Raw genomic sequence first — 16,046 nt, forward strand, 5'->3', positions numbered from 1 at the left:
TTTGCATTTCTCTATTCTTTGGTCTGTCGGGAATACTTTGGCTTCTGTTGTGTCTATAACCATTCCCAGATACTCCAAACGTTGACTTGGATCCAACTGCGACTTCTCCTGATTTATCACAACACCTAGGCTGTGACAAAACTGCAGGAGGGTCGCCCTGTCCCTGAGTAATTTCTCTCTGGACTTCGCTATCACCAGTCAATCGTCCAGATATCTTATTAGCCTGATCCCCTGAGCATGCGCCCACGTCGACATGAGAGTGAACGCTCTTGTAAAAACTTGAGGAGACGTTGTCAATCCAAAGCACAGGACCTTGAATTCGAAAGCTTTCCCTGCAAGAATGAAGCGGAGAAATTTCCTTGAAGACTGATGGACTGGTATCTGAAAGTGTGCGTCCTTCAGATCGACTGTCAGCATAAAGTCCACGATCCTGACCGCTTGTAGAACCGTTTTTGGAGTTTTCATTTTGAAACTGTTTTCCTTATAAACAGATTCAAAGTTGACAGGTCTATTACTGTCTTCCACTCCCCGTTGGCTTTGGGTACCAGGAAAATCCTGCTGTAGAAGCCTTTCGACAGACTGCATACTTGTTCCACAGCTCCTTTTTCCGTCATCTTCTTCACTTCGTCTTGCAGAATAATGGCCTTCTGAGATTCCTGAACATAAGCGAAGTGGGGTAATGGCTGTTCTGTCAGGGGCGGGGTTACCCCGAACGGAATCAAATACCCGACCCTGAGAACATCCACCACCCACTGCTCTGCCCCCAGTTCCTGCCACACCTTCCAGTGATTTGCCAGGCAACCCCCCACTGGTGTGGCCGAGTGATGAGAGGCGTCCATCCTATCTTCTTGAGCCTCTCCCTCTTCCCCTACTCCCCCTTCCTCTGTTGTTTCTATTGTGAAAGTAGCTTGACTGTTAGACATTTTCCTAACGGCCTGCTGCACCAACCTATCGTTAGTGTCCATCCTTCTTCTATCTATTGCCTCTTCCAGTATGACCTCTGGCAACAGCAGTTGCGACTCCAAGATATCCCCATTCCTCATCGCTAACAGGGAATCCAAATCAACAGTGCGGCTTAGTCTAGCCAACGCTGCATCTCTCCTCATTAGCAGGATATTTGCCCAAACATTGGCACTTACGTTTGTCAGGTACGCAATCGCCTTGGAACCTGACTGTAGTAATCTAATGAACAATGATTCATCAACTACTTTTCTTGTCACTTCCGAGGATGCAATCTTCGCCACTGCTCTTAACCAAAGATCTAACCAAGACGCAGCCTGAAAGACAGAAGAAGCTGTTGCTTCTAACGTAGCAGTCTCTTGGTACGTCATCGAAGGGCACTCCATTTTAACCTGATCCAAGGTTAATCCAGGCCTTAATCTTACAACATTAGGGTTCACTTGTCTAGACAGCAAAGGGACCTTCAGTGTCGTATAATATTTCCCTTGCTTCATCATTGGAGGAGGAATAAATTTAAATGATCTATTAGATCTTAAGGAATTATCCCTTCCTGCAATGTTTGCGTTTACGTGTTGTAAGACAGAATCCGCATGACTAGAACAAGGCAGTTCATACGACACCTTGGTATCCCTTTTTAATCCAAATACCATGTCGATTCCTGGAGGAAGCATACTGGCAGGTGTTTCTGTCTTCTCCGAAAGGTTATTGAATTGACGAATCAAATCAATCACCTCTGCATAAGAGGCCAGAAACTCTTGGTTTTCTCCTTCCTCCGGCTCTAAAGTACTGTTCTCCGTCACAGGGGATGTTTTCTCACCCCTATCTTCTGACAAACGGCCAGGAATTCCACGGCCGCCTGCCTACGGCCGCGGTCTCTTTGATCTTTGATGGCCACCGTTGGCTCGATCCCGAATAGTCAGTAGGGGAACGAGAACGCCTCACTCTTTCTCTGCCCACGGATCTAGAGCGAGAATCTCGTCTAGATCTCCAAGATGAAGGCTCCCTTGAAACTGATACAACTTCGTCTCTATTAGGATTGGTATCGTTTTCAAGAGTTGGAGAACTCGGCCTCGACCTTTCATCCAGACGGACACTGCCTTCCACGAACGTATCCGACGAGGTTGCCAACTCCCTATTTTTCGTACTTTTAACAGGAGCCTTATCATCCTGTGCGTATTTTGAATGGCCTTACGGGCGAAACTGGAACCTGCATTCTATCCTCTGTTGCACCCTTCGCCGCCAACGTCGATTTTACCAGCGGTATCGCAGTCTTTGTCACCCGAACTGGCAACTCCGCGTCGGCCGCTAGTCCGTTGACCGTCGCCTGTCTCGCTTGTTCGGGCTCTTGCAAACGGCTTCGTCCACTAGCTTTATGCTTACCAGCCACTGACTTCTTGACCTTCCTGCTGACTGGGATACGACAGTCCTGGTCTGAAGATCAAGAAGAATTCACTCTTCTCCTCTTAGTCCAAGGATCAGTCGCAAAATCCCGAATCCTCTAACGCTTGACTGGCGCTCGCCGTGTCGTCATTGGACTTAGCGATGACGCCAAACTAGAGGAAGACGACGAAGAAGGCGAATCACACATTTTCTTTTTGTCTCTCTTATCCATTCTCTTCTCTATATCCGGTAATTTCTGCATTACAGTTTGTATTGCCGAGTCAGAAGGCGTATTTGAGTCCGGGTGCAGCGAAACAGGCCGAGAAGCAGTCTGTGACGTCATCGCGCCTGCCATATCAGTGTGTGATGTATGTTGTGACGCCACCAATCTTGTAGGGAGAGACTATGCGGCTTCTGCTGGCAACCGCACGTTTGCTGCCAAACTACCTCCCACGTTCTGCATCGCTGCAAACATAGAATTTGATGGCGTAGTAGCGGCATTATTTCCCATAAATTGCAAGCCGGGGGGATGAGAAACATTCAGCGCTGCCGGACCCTGCTGGAACCGTGACACCATATAATGCGGAAGCAAACCATCCAAGGTTGGTACGCCTGGTAGGCCTAGCGCTGACCACGTACCGTCCAACCTATGCGCTTCAGGAGCCGGCGTCTGGAACAAAGATGGCGATGCTCCCCCTCTACCTGCTGGGAACAAAGGAGCGTGCATATTATGCATAAAACTACCAAAGACCCCTCCTGACGTTTCCGATAATGAATCGCTAGGAGAAACCGAAGGGGTATGGGACAAATCAAAAGCAGGTGGAGAAACATATGGAGCAGTCTGGTTTATTGCCGATACAAAAGAAGCTGGTAAGGTTTGGTCATCCAAAGATGCCGTCACCACCTTCCTTTTGTATTGGCCTTTCTCATAGAACTTTTTCCACTGTTCCACCGACCAACCCCGACAAACAGAACATGGATTAGTAATCGTACATACGTTTTCCCTGCACCTACTACACGTTGGATGAGGATCCGTCGACACCGAAGTTAGAAATCTAGAACATGGAAAGCCACTGACTCCTGGGCATTTCCTTTGTCTCCTCTTCGAAACGGCAGACGATCCCGATGTTGAGGCGAAAATCTCCATCATACCACTTATACACTCTTACCGATCACACTCACACTGAGCACACTCGGAGAAAGAAAGTGTAATAAGAAAATGAAAAATGAAATGGATAAAAAACTGGCAAACTGAAAACCGGCTTTAAATCAGATAGACAGTAAACACGTCGTATCTTAAAGGCGGTAGGAAAATAACTGATGGGTCACACGACGCCGAGGGCATTCTGGGTATACATGTCCCGTGACCTGGTATAGATGCCAATGGTCTCTGGATCTCACAAGTGTAATTTTAATTCTACCGGTTTCCAGCTTGGCGCTAGTAAATCCTAATGTTAAGACCGAAGGTTTGTTCCGTATATGAACAAAGTAACTGTATGAAAGAAAACGTGCATGACTGAATACTTATGGGGGGGACTGGATTATTTTCATGTACGTTAAGTCATACAGTACGTACATATGTATTTTTAACCCTAAAATGTAAGATTTACTCTGAAATAGTATCAAAAATAATTTAAAGATTAATATGTACCATAATAGGATGATATTTTAATATATTTGATGTAGGATGATACTTTTAGGGATACACATTGGTGTTTACACATTGAAGATAGGTAGTTATAAGCATTTTTAGAGGGGGAGTTCCAAGTATTCGCAGGTTCTAGCTATTCGCAGTGGGGGGTGGGGGGGGAGGTCTGATATGCATCCCTAGTGAATATGGGAGGAACACTGTTCATTCTCCGGTCAAGCGTTGGAGAATTAGGGACTTTGTGTCTGATCCTAGTGCTAAGAAATGAAGGACTACTTCTTCTTCAAGACATGTTCCAGAATAAGCAGTGGCTTCAAAGTCATCAGCTGCTCATGGCTGTGGTTCTCCCATGTTTGTTCATCCTCAGAAGGCAACGGACGTAGTGGATATTCAAACTGCTTCCGCCTTGGTTCTTGGTAGTGACTATTTGGCCATGGATGATGATGGGATGTCTGCAAGTGCCATACAGATGTACTATGTGGATTGTAGCGTTTGTACATCTGCCACGGATTCACAGACCTCACTCCTGTTTGACCTATTTAAGTTCAGAGGAAGGATGTCAATGCTCCAATCAAGAGATCTAGGTTACAGATTCTCCTAATAACAATCGTGCAGAGGTAAACGTCCACACAGTTGCTAGGCCTATAGAAGATGGGGATAGTAGTCATCCATCGGGCCATCAACCCAGGTCTTGACCCCAGTAGTGTTCATGGTTTCTCATCAGTGATCACAACCTAAGGAGCTGGGGTAGGCACAGTTGTGATTTGTTTCCGGAACAGTCAGACATGAGGAGAATATGATGTTCTCATTCAGAATCGGGTAGCAGAGACCATGGCTGATGTTCACATTCAAAATCAATGACCAGAGACCACAGCCAACCTTTGTCTTCCCAGGGCTGTGTATATAACAAGACCAGGCTGTAGGAAGATTCAAGTTCGTTGGGCAAAAAAGGTTCTTCAACTTCCAGAGCGAGACTTCGGGATCTTCCTGTTCCCTCCACTTTGGGTGATCAGATCCCACACAAGGTGGAGGATTTGGATAACCAGAATTTCCTTTCCTCTTAAGCAAAGGTTATGGATCTGATTCGTCAGTTCAATAATCTTTCTAAGAGGACTGAAATTCCTTCCATGATCTCTCCTACAAGTATCAAAAGGCCTTTGGCCCCTAAGAAGGATGTAAAGACTTCAAGTTGCCATGCTCCAGTCATGCCGATTCAGTCCTTCATCATGTGAATTCATTGATCTGATGCAACTGGACTGTTATTAGGTAAAGTTGGCAAGACACCAGTCTGGCCCCCCTTGCTTGTTCATGTAAGCTACTACTGTTGTGTTGTCCAACATCACGACAATGGAGTGCCCTTCCACCCTCTCTTGAAATTGCTGAAGTGCTAACAATACGGACTTCATCTCCAACAAATTGATCTATAGTCAACTGTCCTGCTGACTCCACTCCCCAAAGATCAAAAGTTCCTCTAGGTGAGCCCCCTACCTTCAGAAGAAGCGTCTAAGATCATTAAAAGTCCGAAGAGGGTGAATGGAGGGGCATCCCCACTGTCAGATTGCTGAAATCCAACCACCACAGTAGGTGGCTTCTCACCTCTGACGACAAAGGGACATGCTTGAGAGGGGAATTTCTTGCCGGGGACCAAAATACTTTAAGTCTCCATTGTAGCGAGCATAGATATAGACGACCAAGAGGAACCAGTTTCTCTAAAGAAGTCAACAGGCCTAAAACAACCTGCCATTGTTTCTCTGGTTGTGTTCACTCAGACCGATAGGCCAGGGTTACTGTCCTGAACCACTGGATCCTCTGCTGGGGAGTAGGAGGAGGAAGCAGCCCAACCTGATTCAACCCAACTACGCAGTGGCTTACCAGTTTTCTTCCAGCCCAGGTAACTGAATGAAGGGTGGCCTGAGGTAGGCCATACACGTTAAGACCGCAGATTTGTAATTTATGGAAAATACCAAATTAAAAATTTGTCACAATGAAGTTCTGTAGGTGTACAAACTCAATCAGATAGTTTCAGCACCATTCTCCCTTTCTTACACTCTTCTCAACTGAGATTCTTTCATTTTTCAAGATCTATATCAGTGGCACTGGGAAGTTTTCTGGAATAAGGCTACTTATGATTAATGGGTTTGTAACAAATAAATTTTCTGTAAAAGCAGTTCATTTCATTATTCAATATTTTTTTTTACATTTGTCAAATTCCATTCTCATGGGGGTTACAATTTAGAGTTTGCCTTACAAGGCAATTTCTGTTTGGCCCAACTATGCTTTTTGCCTTTCCTTTTCATTGGTTTTCTTTGGTCACTTCTTGTTTTGTTGTCAGCTTCTCGAACTTAATCTTGATCAGAATTCCACCTCTTATTTATCAACAAACTCATCAATTATACTGTACACAAGCCTAGAAACGAGTCTGATGCTTTATTAAACTATCAGAATCAGCAACAAGAGGATGTGGTCCTTACTCTTATTCTGTGCTACTATTCATTGTATCATAAACTCATGCAAGTTAACTAAAGAAAGCTATTCAAAGTTACAGCAACTTGAAAACTGCAAACTCTCTTAAATATGAAATTTTAATCTTTGGAAACCTATCAACTAGACCTATAAAAAACAGAAAGCTGACACATACATCCCTAAGATATATCTCCAAGGAATACTTTGTAAATGCATCATGCTTAAAGCTATTATGCAAATTCGAAATATCAAAGTAAAGTACTCATTTACCTGCGAAGAGCCTGAAGGAACTTGTGAGAAGCTAAGGAACTGTTGTCGGAACTGAGTGTCCATCAGTTGACGTCTTAAAGAAGAGTCAGACATCTGACTAGATGGTTGTGAAGCTGCCTGTTATCAAATGATGTAAGAAATGTAACTATATAGTGCAGTACCTTGTTAAGTATATTTCTAGGGCTAACAATAAAAGATAATCAACTGTAATCATGACTAATGCATCATGCAGTAAAGCTGAACAAAATCAGAGTAAAAAAATAAACTTTACCTTAGTAGACAATGAGAGTGTTAAATCTAATGAGCGTGATGAACTTATTATAGTTTCAGGGCTTGATTCTATGTCTGGGTCAGCAACTTGGGTCACTAAAGTTGAATCCAAATCTTCACCTTTCTCACCTTTAAAAAGGACAGCAACATGATGTAAATATGTACTTCATCACAGCTAGCAAGTATTTCCATAAGAGGTATTTCCATTCAAAACTCACAAAAAAATATAATACATCTCAAGTTTTAGAAGGCCAATTTTGCAATTTATAACAAGTAACTGCCCCTCATCACAATTCTTAAACCTTAGTGACTTACTTGTGCACTCTTTAGCAGATTCAGGACTCTCTGGCATGGGCTTCAGTTCTTCAGCTTTACTGTGATCTTGAACTTCTGTAACTTTGAAACCACCTGCTGGTTGAGTTATGCCAGAAAAAGACACACGCCTCACCAAACTTTTCTTTGGTTCACTGACTTCTGGAGTTTCTTCATGTAAAACAGGCAAGCCCTCATAAGAGATCCTCCTCTTCTTCAACAAAGAAGGCTTTACAGATGGGCTACCATCTTCCCATGAGACTCTGCGCTTTGGTTTTCTCTTGCTAAGAAATGCAGGAGATGGGGTCTTCTCATTACCAGAGGAGTCTCCACCAATGGGTGTTAAATGAAGAGGTGTTAACTTTGAGAATTTCTGTGGCTGTGGTGTACTTGTGTGGTGACGCTGCTGGGATAAAGCACTGCTTGATAAACTTTGAGTCAGAGAGACATTACCATCTCTAGACTGTTGGTTATTTTGTCCACTTGAATTTTTCTGCATACTTCCATTACCAACACCATTGGAACCAGGAGGCAGTGAAGTGGATGATTTTTTATTTGAATCCACCTTTTTGTCAGATTTTGAGGATGAGCCACCATCATCTCCATCTTCATCCTTCTTTTTCATAGACTTTAGTATCTTGCGAGCTTCCGCCCACTTCATCACCTCTGATGGCGAAGGTGGAACTTTTACAGGAGTCATGATAGACTTTGAAGTATTTTTGTCCTTTTTATTCACACTTAATTCCTGAGTAGATGGTCCAGCACAATCAGAATTCATGCTGCTCAGCAATAAACGCCAGTTGTAAAGCCCATTATTTTGATGAGGACCCTCAAAACTTTCAAAATCTGAAACTTCTTTGGATTTTAACTTCAGAACTTGCCCTCCAACTTCCATTGGTTTGGCAGGAATATCAAGTCTGTTACTACAAAATGCACCTGGATTTATAACATCTGGAATATTATAATCTGCAAGGCTATTAATGATATCATCACAACTTGGTGGGGGTGGACAGTAAACCAGAACAACTGAATCTGAAGCGTTTGTAGAAGAAAATGAAGTTTTCAACTTAGGTTTGTTATTTCCAAGGTTCTTGTATGGTTCTTGTCTCTTTTTACTTGATCTTCCTTTATCTTTGACAGAACTTTCCCCTTCTTTACTCTGAGTACTCTCACTGTTACCCTGCTCACGGTAGAAACCCAAGCCAGTACTTCCCGCACCATAAGAAATGGGTACTAAAGTGTTTGCCTCAGGGACAGAAATTTTTGATGGTTTTTCTTCACCAGATGCATTGTAACTAATTCCATATGAAATTGCCTTTGCTGGTAGAGGAACATATTCTTCATGACTTTCCAAGTCATCTAAAGGCTTGTTGGATTTAATATCAGATATATCACTTGGAATGTATTCAGGACAAGGTTTACCAAGACCAAATGGAAGAGGGCAATATTCATCATCGGTAGCACTACACACAGTCTTGGCATCTTTTATGCTGGAGACATCTCCCAGTCCCAGGCATTTTTTACGCATAGAATCACACTTTGTTTTACTATATTTCAATGACTTTTTATCAAGTGTGTCTGAAGTAGTTTTGGAGTTAGGCTTCATGCTAGATTTATATTTTCCCTTTGTGTCATCATTCAGGACATGTGGTCTCCCTTTATCATCAGGTTTAACTCTTACTTTAGTAGAGGATGTTGGTTTATACTCTACTTCTAACCTTTCCTTAGATATTGAAGAAGGGTTGTATTCAGCCTTTGTACATGATTTAACTATTGTTGTTGGCTGATATTCATTTTCTGTATCCTCTTTCCAATTAGATCTCATGTTGGTTTCCTTTACACCAAAAGTGGAGCTAGGTTCAAATAAAGACTCTAAGGATTCCTTGAACATGGTCTTCGATCCTACTTTATCTTTAGATGTTGAAGGTTGAGGTTTGTATTCCTCAGAAACTTCATTCTTTTCAGCAAGGGATGAATGGCCAAACAACTCTGTCAGCTGCTTCCTCAAACTTGAGCCACGCATTTGTTGTCTACACGAGGGATTTTCATTTTCACAATCTTCAAACAAGTTGGCAACCATCTGCTTTAATCTTTTTCTTTTTTCACTTGCTGCCTCTTGTTTTGCTGCCTCTTGGCCACTAGCGTTGCTGTCACTTTGATCCCAACGACTTTTCTTTGTCACTGCTGTTATACTTGAATTTTTATCCTTAACATCCCAACGACTAATTCGCTTTTTGCCTTTGCTAACAGAACTATTCTCTGTGGTTACTAAGAGTATTTTTCCATCCCCATTTTGGCTAGAATCAAACTTAGGTGGCAAGTTGGCACCACCAGTAACATCACCACGTTTTTCAAAACATCCTTGAACACTACTGAGCTTTTCTGGTGGATTAATCTTATCTGAGGATTTGCGCAAGTTTTCAATACTCACGTTTTCATAATCTGTGACTTTAGGGTCATGTGTTGAAGTGCAATCACTCTTTGCAGCCAAGGAAGACAATTCCCCTAATGGCCCCTTGCAAGGTTCCAAGGGCATTTCATTCTTCTGAGTCAATGGCAAAGTATCATGGCTTTCAATTTTTGCTGGATGTACACTCGTGACGCCACTTTTATCCAAATCAATCTTATCTCTGCTGGGCTCCTGCATACATGAATGGTGTTTTTCTTTGGATGTTGTAAATACTTTAGCTTTGCTACACGAATTCACACTAGGATTTCTGCAAGAATTTTCTGAAGGATTTTTATTTTTTTTCTGAGCAAGGGGCTCCTTCAAACTTTCTTGTCTGTGTGTCTTTTTTGTGCTTGTTTTGTTTTTGTTCTTGTCAGCTACAGACAAGAAATCTTTTTTGTCTGGGACTGAGACCTCTTCACTATCATTTTTATTCTCTGTATTGTGAATTTTCATAGGATTCCCTTCTGAGCTAGAATTACCACATACATTCTGATCTGCCTTTCCTAAAGGTGTCACAAAATCTCTGGCTTTGCTGTCTTTCTCCTTTTTATCAAAACTTTTTCCATGGTCTTTCATCTTGGATCCTAACTGTGGTTTTTGTTTGTCAAGCATCTCTTTGTTGTGTTTTTTATTTTCTGACTGACTTAATTTCTCTGAAGATTCACTGTTGGTTCCTTTTGTTTTATCTTTACTTGTACTACAAATTAGTTTTTCCGTATTTCCCTTATTGACTTTTAAGTCTGTTCTTTTTTTATCAATTTTTTTGGAATCAGGAATCTTTTCATTACAAACTTTAATTCCTGTTATACAGGGTACAATTCCAGTACTGAAATTCTCCTTAACTTCTTTACTCTTTTCTGTTACTTCATGCAGTTTATTTTCAGATGGTGGTTTGTCTTTCTGCACAAGAGAAGGTACTTTCTTTTTCTTCTTTTTAGGTTTTGTGTTGTAATCCTCACCAAATATTTTTGCCATCTCCCTATCAAAACCTGTTGAGATGATACTCTTGTCTTCAGCCTTTTTTGCCACTCTTTTTGTTACTGTCTTTGTTTGATCAACAGACACTTTCCCTTCTTTCTTAGGGGTATCTTCAATCTTTTCTTTTTCCACCCGGAACTTGTCCTCTTTCTTTTTTTCATCTCCCTTTTCTTTCTGACTATCTTCTCTTTTGATTCTGGGAGTCTTCCTTTCCACATCTTTGTTTGTTTCTCTGCTATCACTAGTCTTTTTAATTGAACTGTTTTCTTTAATTTTTGAAAGATCTTGCTTAGAATCAGATTTTCTTACTTTATCTTTTTTATAAGAACTTCTGTCACTTTCTGAATAAGATTTATCAATCTTCACATGACCTGTAGGTTTTTTAGAATTACTTATATCATGCTCTTGATATGGTTTTTCGTATGATGACGACCTATGAGACTTTTCCTTACTTCGAGGAACAGAACTTCTAGAACTTCTACTCTCCAAAGAACTACTTCTTGAACTATTTTTGGAAGTACCACTACTGCTCTTTCCACTAGAAGGTTTCTCAGTACTGCTGTGATGGTCTTTACTCTTACTGAGATGTTTTTTACTACTTTTATCACTTGAAGAAGCTTTTCCACCACAAGAATTTTTAGATGCTTTCTGTTTATTTTCATTAAGCAAATTGTTTTTTTCTGAAAGAGCCTTAGGATCAGACATAGGAAATGTACTTTCACCAATTGAAGAATGACTACTTGTTTTATCTACAATTTTACTATTCCCTTTTTCCTTGCAAGAGCCTTCTTTGCTATTTTCAATATCAATTTTTCCATTATCATCCAAGCTTCTACAAGTTTCAGATTCTACATAAGAACCATCTTTATTTTTGCATGATGTTATGGCTTTATCCTTTATACTTCCATCATTACTGGCCCTAGTTGTTTCATTCACCACATCAGAATTCAAAGTTTTTGAACATGACTCTCTAGCTTCTTTAAACACTGCAGCAGTACCGTCAATATTGGAAGACCATTCTGTAACAGCTAAGTCTTCACTGACACTGTGCTCCTCATTTACAACTGATTTCTTTATTGCTAGATCTGCACAAGACCCAGACTGACGGACCTTTTCTGTACCTAAAAATGCATCCTTTGTCTCATCTAAATTACACTTTTGAGAGTCCCTATGACTACACTCACTGAAAGTATGATCCACAGAAGTTGAGGTTTCTGGTTTTTCACAATCAATTTCCAGTGCTGCATGCATTTTGGAAACAGACCTATTTGCACTATCTGAAGCAGCAGGAGGCTGTGGCTCTACTGACACTGTTAAGCCACTGCCTTGGGCAGTCACCTCTTGTCCATCACTGAAAATGCTAACTTTAGTGCTCTTAATATTTTCAATGTTGACCAGATCTCTTGAAATGGTTATCTGAAATGGTCCACTATTAACTTGTGCCAATGACTTATCCTCAAGAGAGCTCTTGTCCTTTCCACCTGTTTGAGGTAAACTTCCTAATGCCAAGTCCACCTCCACCTTCTTCTGAGCTATCAATTTGCCATCCTGCTCTTCTGAGTTGGCTTCTTCACAATCATATGTCCCCTTTTTCAGCTCATCATTACTTACTTTACTGTGACTTTTCTCATTCAGAATATTAACACTAGACTTGTCTGCTTTATCTACAGAGCTTTCAGTTGGGTGCTTGGTTCTGGCAATTTTGGAATCTCTCTTCCAGACTTACTATACTCCTCCTACAAGATGTTGGTTTAATTTCTTCAGGATCTTTATAGGTTACAGAGGACTCATTATTTGATATTTCTGACAATTCGACTTTATCAAATTGCTCATAAGGCACTTTCTTTGTTTGCGATGAGGATTCCCCTTCAGTGTGTTTTGAAGCATCAGGTTTAGACAGTACACTGTCACTCTTGTGCAGCAAGGGGCTTTCTCTGTCATATGTCTGTTCATGTGGTTTAGTCTTGTCTATACATTTGTCTTTATCAATTTTGGAAGTATCCATATCTGCTCCATCTGGTTTCTTCATTGATGTGCTGGAATTGCATTTAGTTTGTTCACTGGAAACACATTCAGAAGTTGCTGCTTCTTTGAGAAGTTCCCTCTTGATCTTTGCCAAACTTTGATTTGATTTATTATCAGGTTTTTTCTCCTTTTTCTCTTCATTAATTTGTTCATCTAAGTAAGATTTGATAGAATCTTGCTTCTCATCAGTTTTTGAATAATCAGTGACTGAGGTGTCTGACAGCCTCTTGGACAAGTTATGCATGCTTCCTTCGACTGCTTCTATAGCATTAATTTTCTCTATGCTTGAACTGTGAGATGGAGTTGGAGGTAAACTTATATTCAACTCAGATGAAACCTCTTTTCTTGAATCCACAAGTTCATTTGCACTTTTATCTTTCCCATTTCTGCTTTTTGTTCCTTCTTCTTGGAGCTGATTTCTAGTCTCCAACAAACATTCTTCCCCGGTCTTAAGGGAGTCTTTTGCCATTTCATGGTCCTTATCATTTTCTTGGTCCTTCCCTTTTGCCTCTGATTCCAAAGGACTATTACACAGGCCAACAGAACTCTTATTTTTTGGAGAATTTCCACTACTCCTTAGAATGTCATCTATTCTAACAGGTGATGGTAACACTTCTTTTACTAATTTATCTTTGTGATGGTCTATCTTCAATCGTTTAGAGGAATCTTTACTGATGTTATTAGAGGATTTTTTCCCACTGGTATCGACAGAGTGCTCTCCACCTTTACCTGGAGATTCCATAGAATGTCTCCTTTTCTGAGGATTCTCTTTCCTAGACTGTGACTGATCATTCTTCCAAATTACTGCTACATCTTCCTTGCTTGAGTGGCAGAAATCTTTTTTATTCAAACTACTAGAATCTTTGCGTTGGTCCACATGAGAATCTTGCAGTTTTCCTTCTGAAGGAGTCTTATTTCTAGTTTGAGAAAATTCTCTATTTGCCTCTTTATTTACTCTTTTGTATTGACTCATGAAATCCTCTTCATTATCACCTTGGCTCTCTTTATGCTTCTTTTTAAACAATTCCTTCCTGTTAGGTTCCTTTTTGTCTGGCTTTGGTGAAATGTTTTTGACAACTTCATCACCAGACTTCTCTTTACAGAACTCACCCTCTTTAGATATACTTTTGCTTATTTTTGAGGAATCTTTTTCAACACTTCTATAGTTTTCCACTTTCCCCTTGTATACATCTTCACCTTTTTTACTGGGATAGGCAGGATCTTTCCTCAAATCAACTTGGTGTTTTGAAGAATGCTCTTTACCCAACTTGTTCTCCTTAGATTCCTTCTTGTTAGAGTTCAAGGAATTTTTTCTATTAGTTTTGCTTTTCTCTGAAACATGTTTGACATTCTTGGCTTTTATTTCATTCTCTGTGGAATCTTTTATCTTGAGACTTGTAGTGTTCTCAGAATATTTCCTCTCCTTTTCACCCGCCCTCATTTCTTTTCTGACATGACTGGATTCTTCAAGTGTTTTCTTACCACAATCATTGGAGTTTCCGTGGCTAGAAGACTTTGAACTGTTCTTGTCACCTTCCAACAACTCTCTCTGATTTAATTCAACAGATTTTGCACAGCCTGATTCTTCTGGAACTTTTTGTTGTGAGGAATTCCTATCTGTAACTGTAAATTCTTTTGTGTTTGATTTTTTCACATCTTTAAAACCCTTTTCATTTAACAAGTTTCTGCCTTTATATTTTGGACATTTGCCAACACCAGCTCTTTCCTGTTGGTTAACTTGCAATTCCTTGACTTCCCTGTTGCTTTTCTTAGACTCCTTCTGACAGATAGTGCCCTGTCCTGCTTGAATATTCTCTTCATAATGATCATTCTCACCCGACTCTCTTTTTGGAATCACCAACTCTGATTTTTGTGGCACAGATGTGCTGGATTTGCCTGACTTTTCTTTATCTGCATTACATAAACTTTCATGGCTATCTTTACCTTCTCCATTGCCATGATTTTTACTATGTTCTGAAGTCTCAGGTTCTATTCTAGATGAGGATGCTACTGCCATATGCATTTCCAATTCTTGGACAACGCTGACTTCGGTGTCATTTTGAGTTTCTCTTACATCTTTCTCCTGCTGTTTCTTATCAACGATGTTCTTATTATCTTGCTTAAGTGACCCTGGTAATTCATCATTAGACTTTTGCATTGCAGTACTACCTTGAACTATATTCCGAATACCTGCATCATCCTCAAACTGGAGTTTTTTGTTCTGTATGTTGGCTGTTCTCAGATCTTCAACACCATCTCCCTTTTCACTTTGTGGACTATGAGTGTTAAAACTCTTTTCTTTACTATGGAAGCTTTCATCTAAACTTTTGTGACTTTGCTGACTTGGCTGAGCAATAATTTTGTCTGAATGAGTATTAACTTTTTCAGTGGCTGTAAGCCCCCTAAGTCTCTTTATCTTCAAAGTGCGCCTGCCACAAAGTTCAAAAGGTATAGCTTTTGGATCATTTACCACTTTATCACAAGATTGGATAATACTCTGACTTTCTTTCAGCTGCATGCTTTCATCAGGAACATTTACTGTTTTAACTCCTCCTGTAGTCTGGTCTTGATTGGTCTCCAAACACATTTTGCTTAACACCCTATCTTCTTCATCTCTTAACTTGTCACATTTGCTACCTAAAGCTCTGGTATCACCAATGTTTACCTTCTGAGTATCTAAATTTCTCTGACTTTCCTTCTCCCTAGAAATTGAAATTTTGGGATCTTCTTCCCTTGCAACCTGGCTCTCGTTCTTAGAGTGAGCAAGTCCTTCACTTGAAGGGTCACTTTTAGCAGAACACTGGGTGTGTTTCTCATCATTAATGCCACTGTTTTTCTGCAGATTGTATAATTCCTCAGTTCCAGGCCTTTTAAGAGTAGTTCTTAAATTACTCTCACTTTCATTATTCTGACTTGCAAACTGCCAGAGATTCTTCTTTGGTTCAACTTGTTTTTCACCTTCATCTTCCTTGTCAAATATTGGTTTTTCACATTCTGCTTCCTTCTCAAGTACTGGCTTTTCAGATTCTGCTCTCTTCTCAAGTACTGGCTTTTCAGATTCTGCTTCCTTCTCAAGTACTGGCTCAGATTCTTGCTTCTCTTTTAAGTACTGGCTTTTCAATTCTGCTTCCTTCTCAAGTACTGGCTTTTCAGATTCTGCTTCCTTCTCAAGTACTGGCTTTTCAGATTCTGCTTCCTTCTCAAGTACTGGCTTTTCAGATTCTGCTTCCTTCTCAAGTACTGGCTTTTCAGATTCTGCTTCCTTCTCAAGTACTGGTCTTTCAGATT

At 40.6% G+C, this 16,046-nt stretch overlaps 1 protein-coding gene across 1 annotated transcript in view; it reads right to left on the reverse strand.

The window, feature by feature from the left end:
• LOC135226936 (uncharacterized) overlaps positions 1-16,046 on the reverse strand; it is a 430,036-nt gene that overhangs the window by 201,418 nt on the left and 212,572 nt on the right. The window contains exons 18-21 of the mRNA XM_064266617.1: positions 12,542-15,836; positions 7,307-12,426; positions 6,993-7,120; positions 6,722-6,838 (exon numbers count right to left, since the gene is read on the reverse strand). Coding sequence (XP_064122687.1) covers positions 6,722-6,838; positions 6,993-7,120; positions 7,307-12,426; positions 12,542-15,836 — 8,660 coding nt within the window. The remainder of the gene's footprint in view (positions 1-6,721; positions 6,839-6,992; positions 7,121-7,306; positions 12,427-12,541; positions 15,837-16,046) is intronic.

The sequence above is a fragment of the Macrobrachium nipponense genome, chromosome 15 (genome assembly GCF_015104395.2).
Source record: "Macrobrachium nipponense isolate FS-2020 chromosome 15, ASM1510439v2, whole genome shotgun sequence".
NCBI classification, from domain to species: Eukaryota; Metazoa; Arthropoda; class Malacostraca; order Decapoda; family Palaemonidae; genus Macrobrachium; species Macrobrachium nipponense.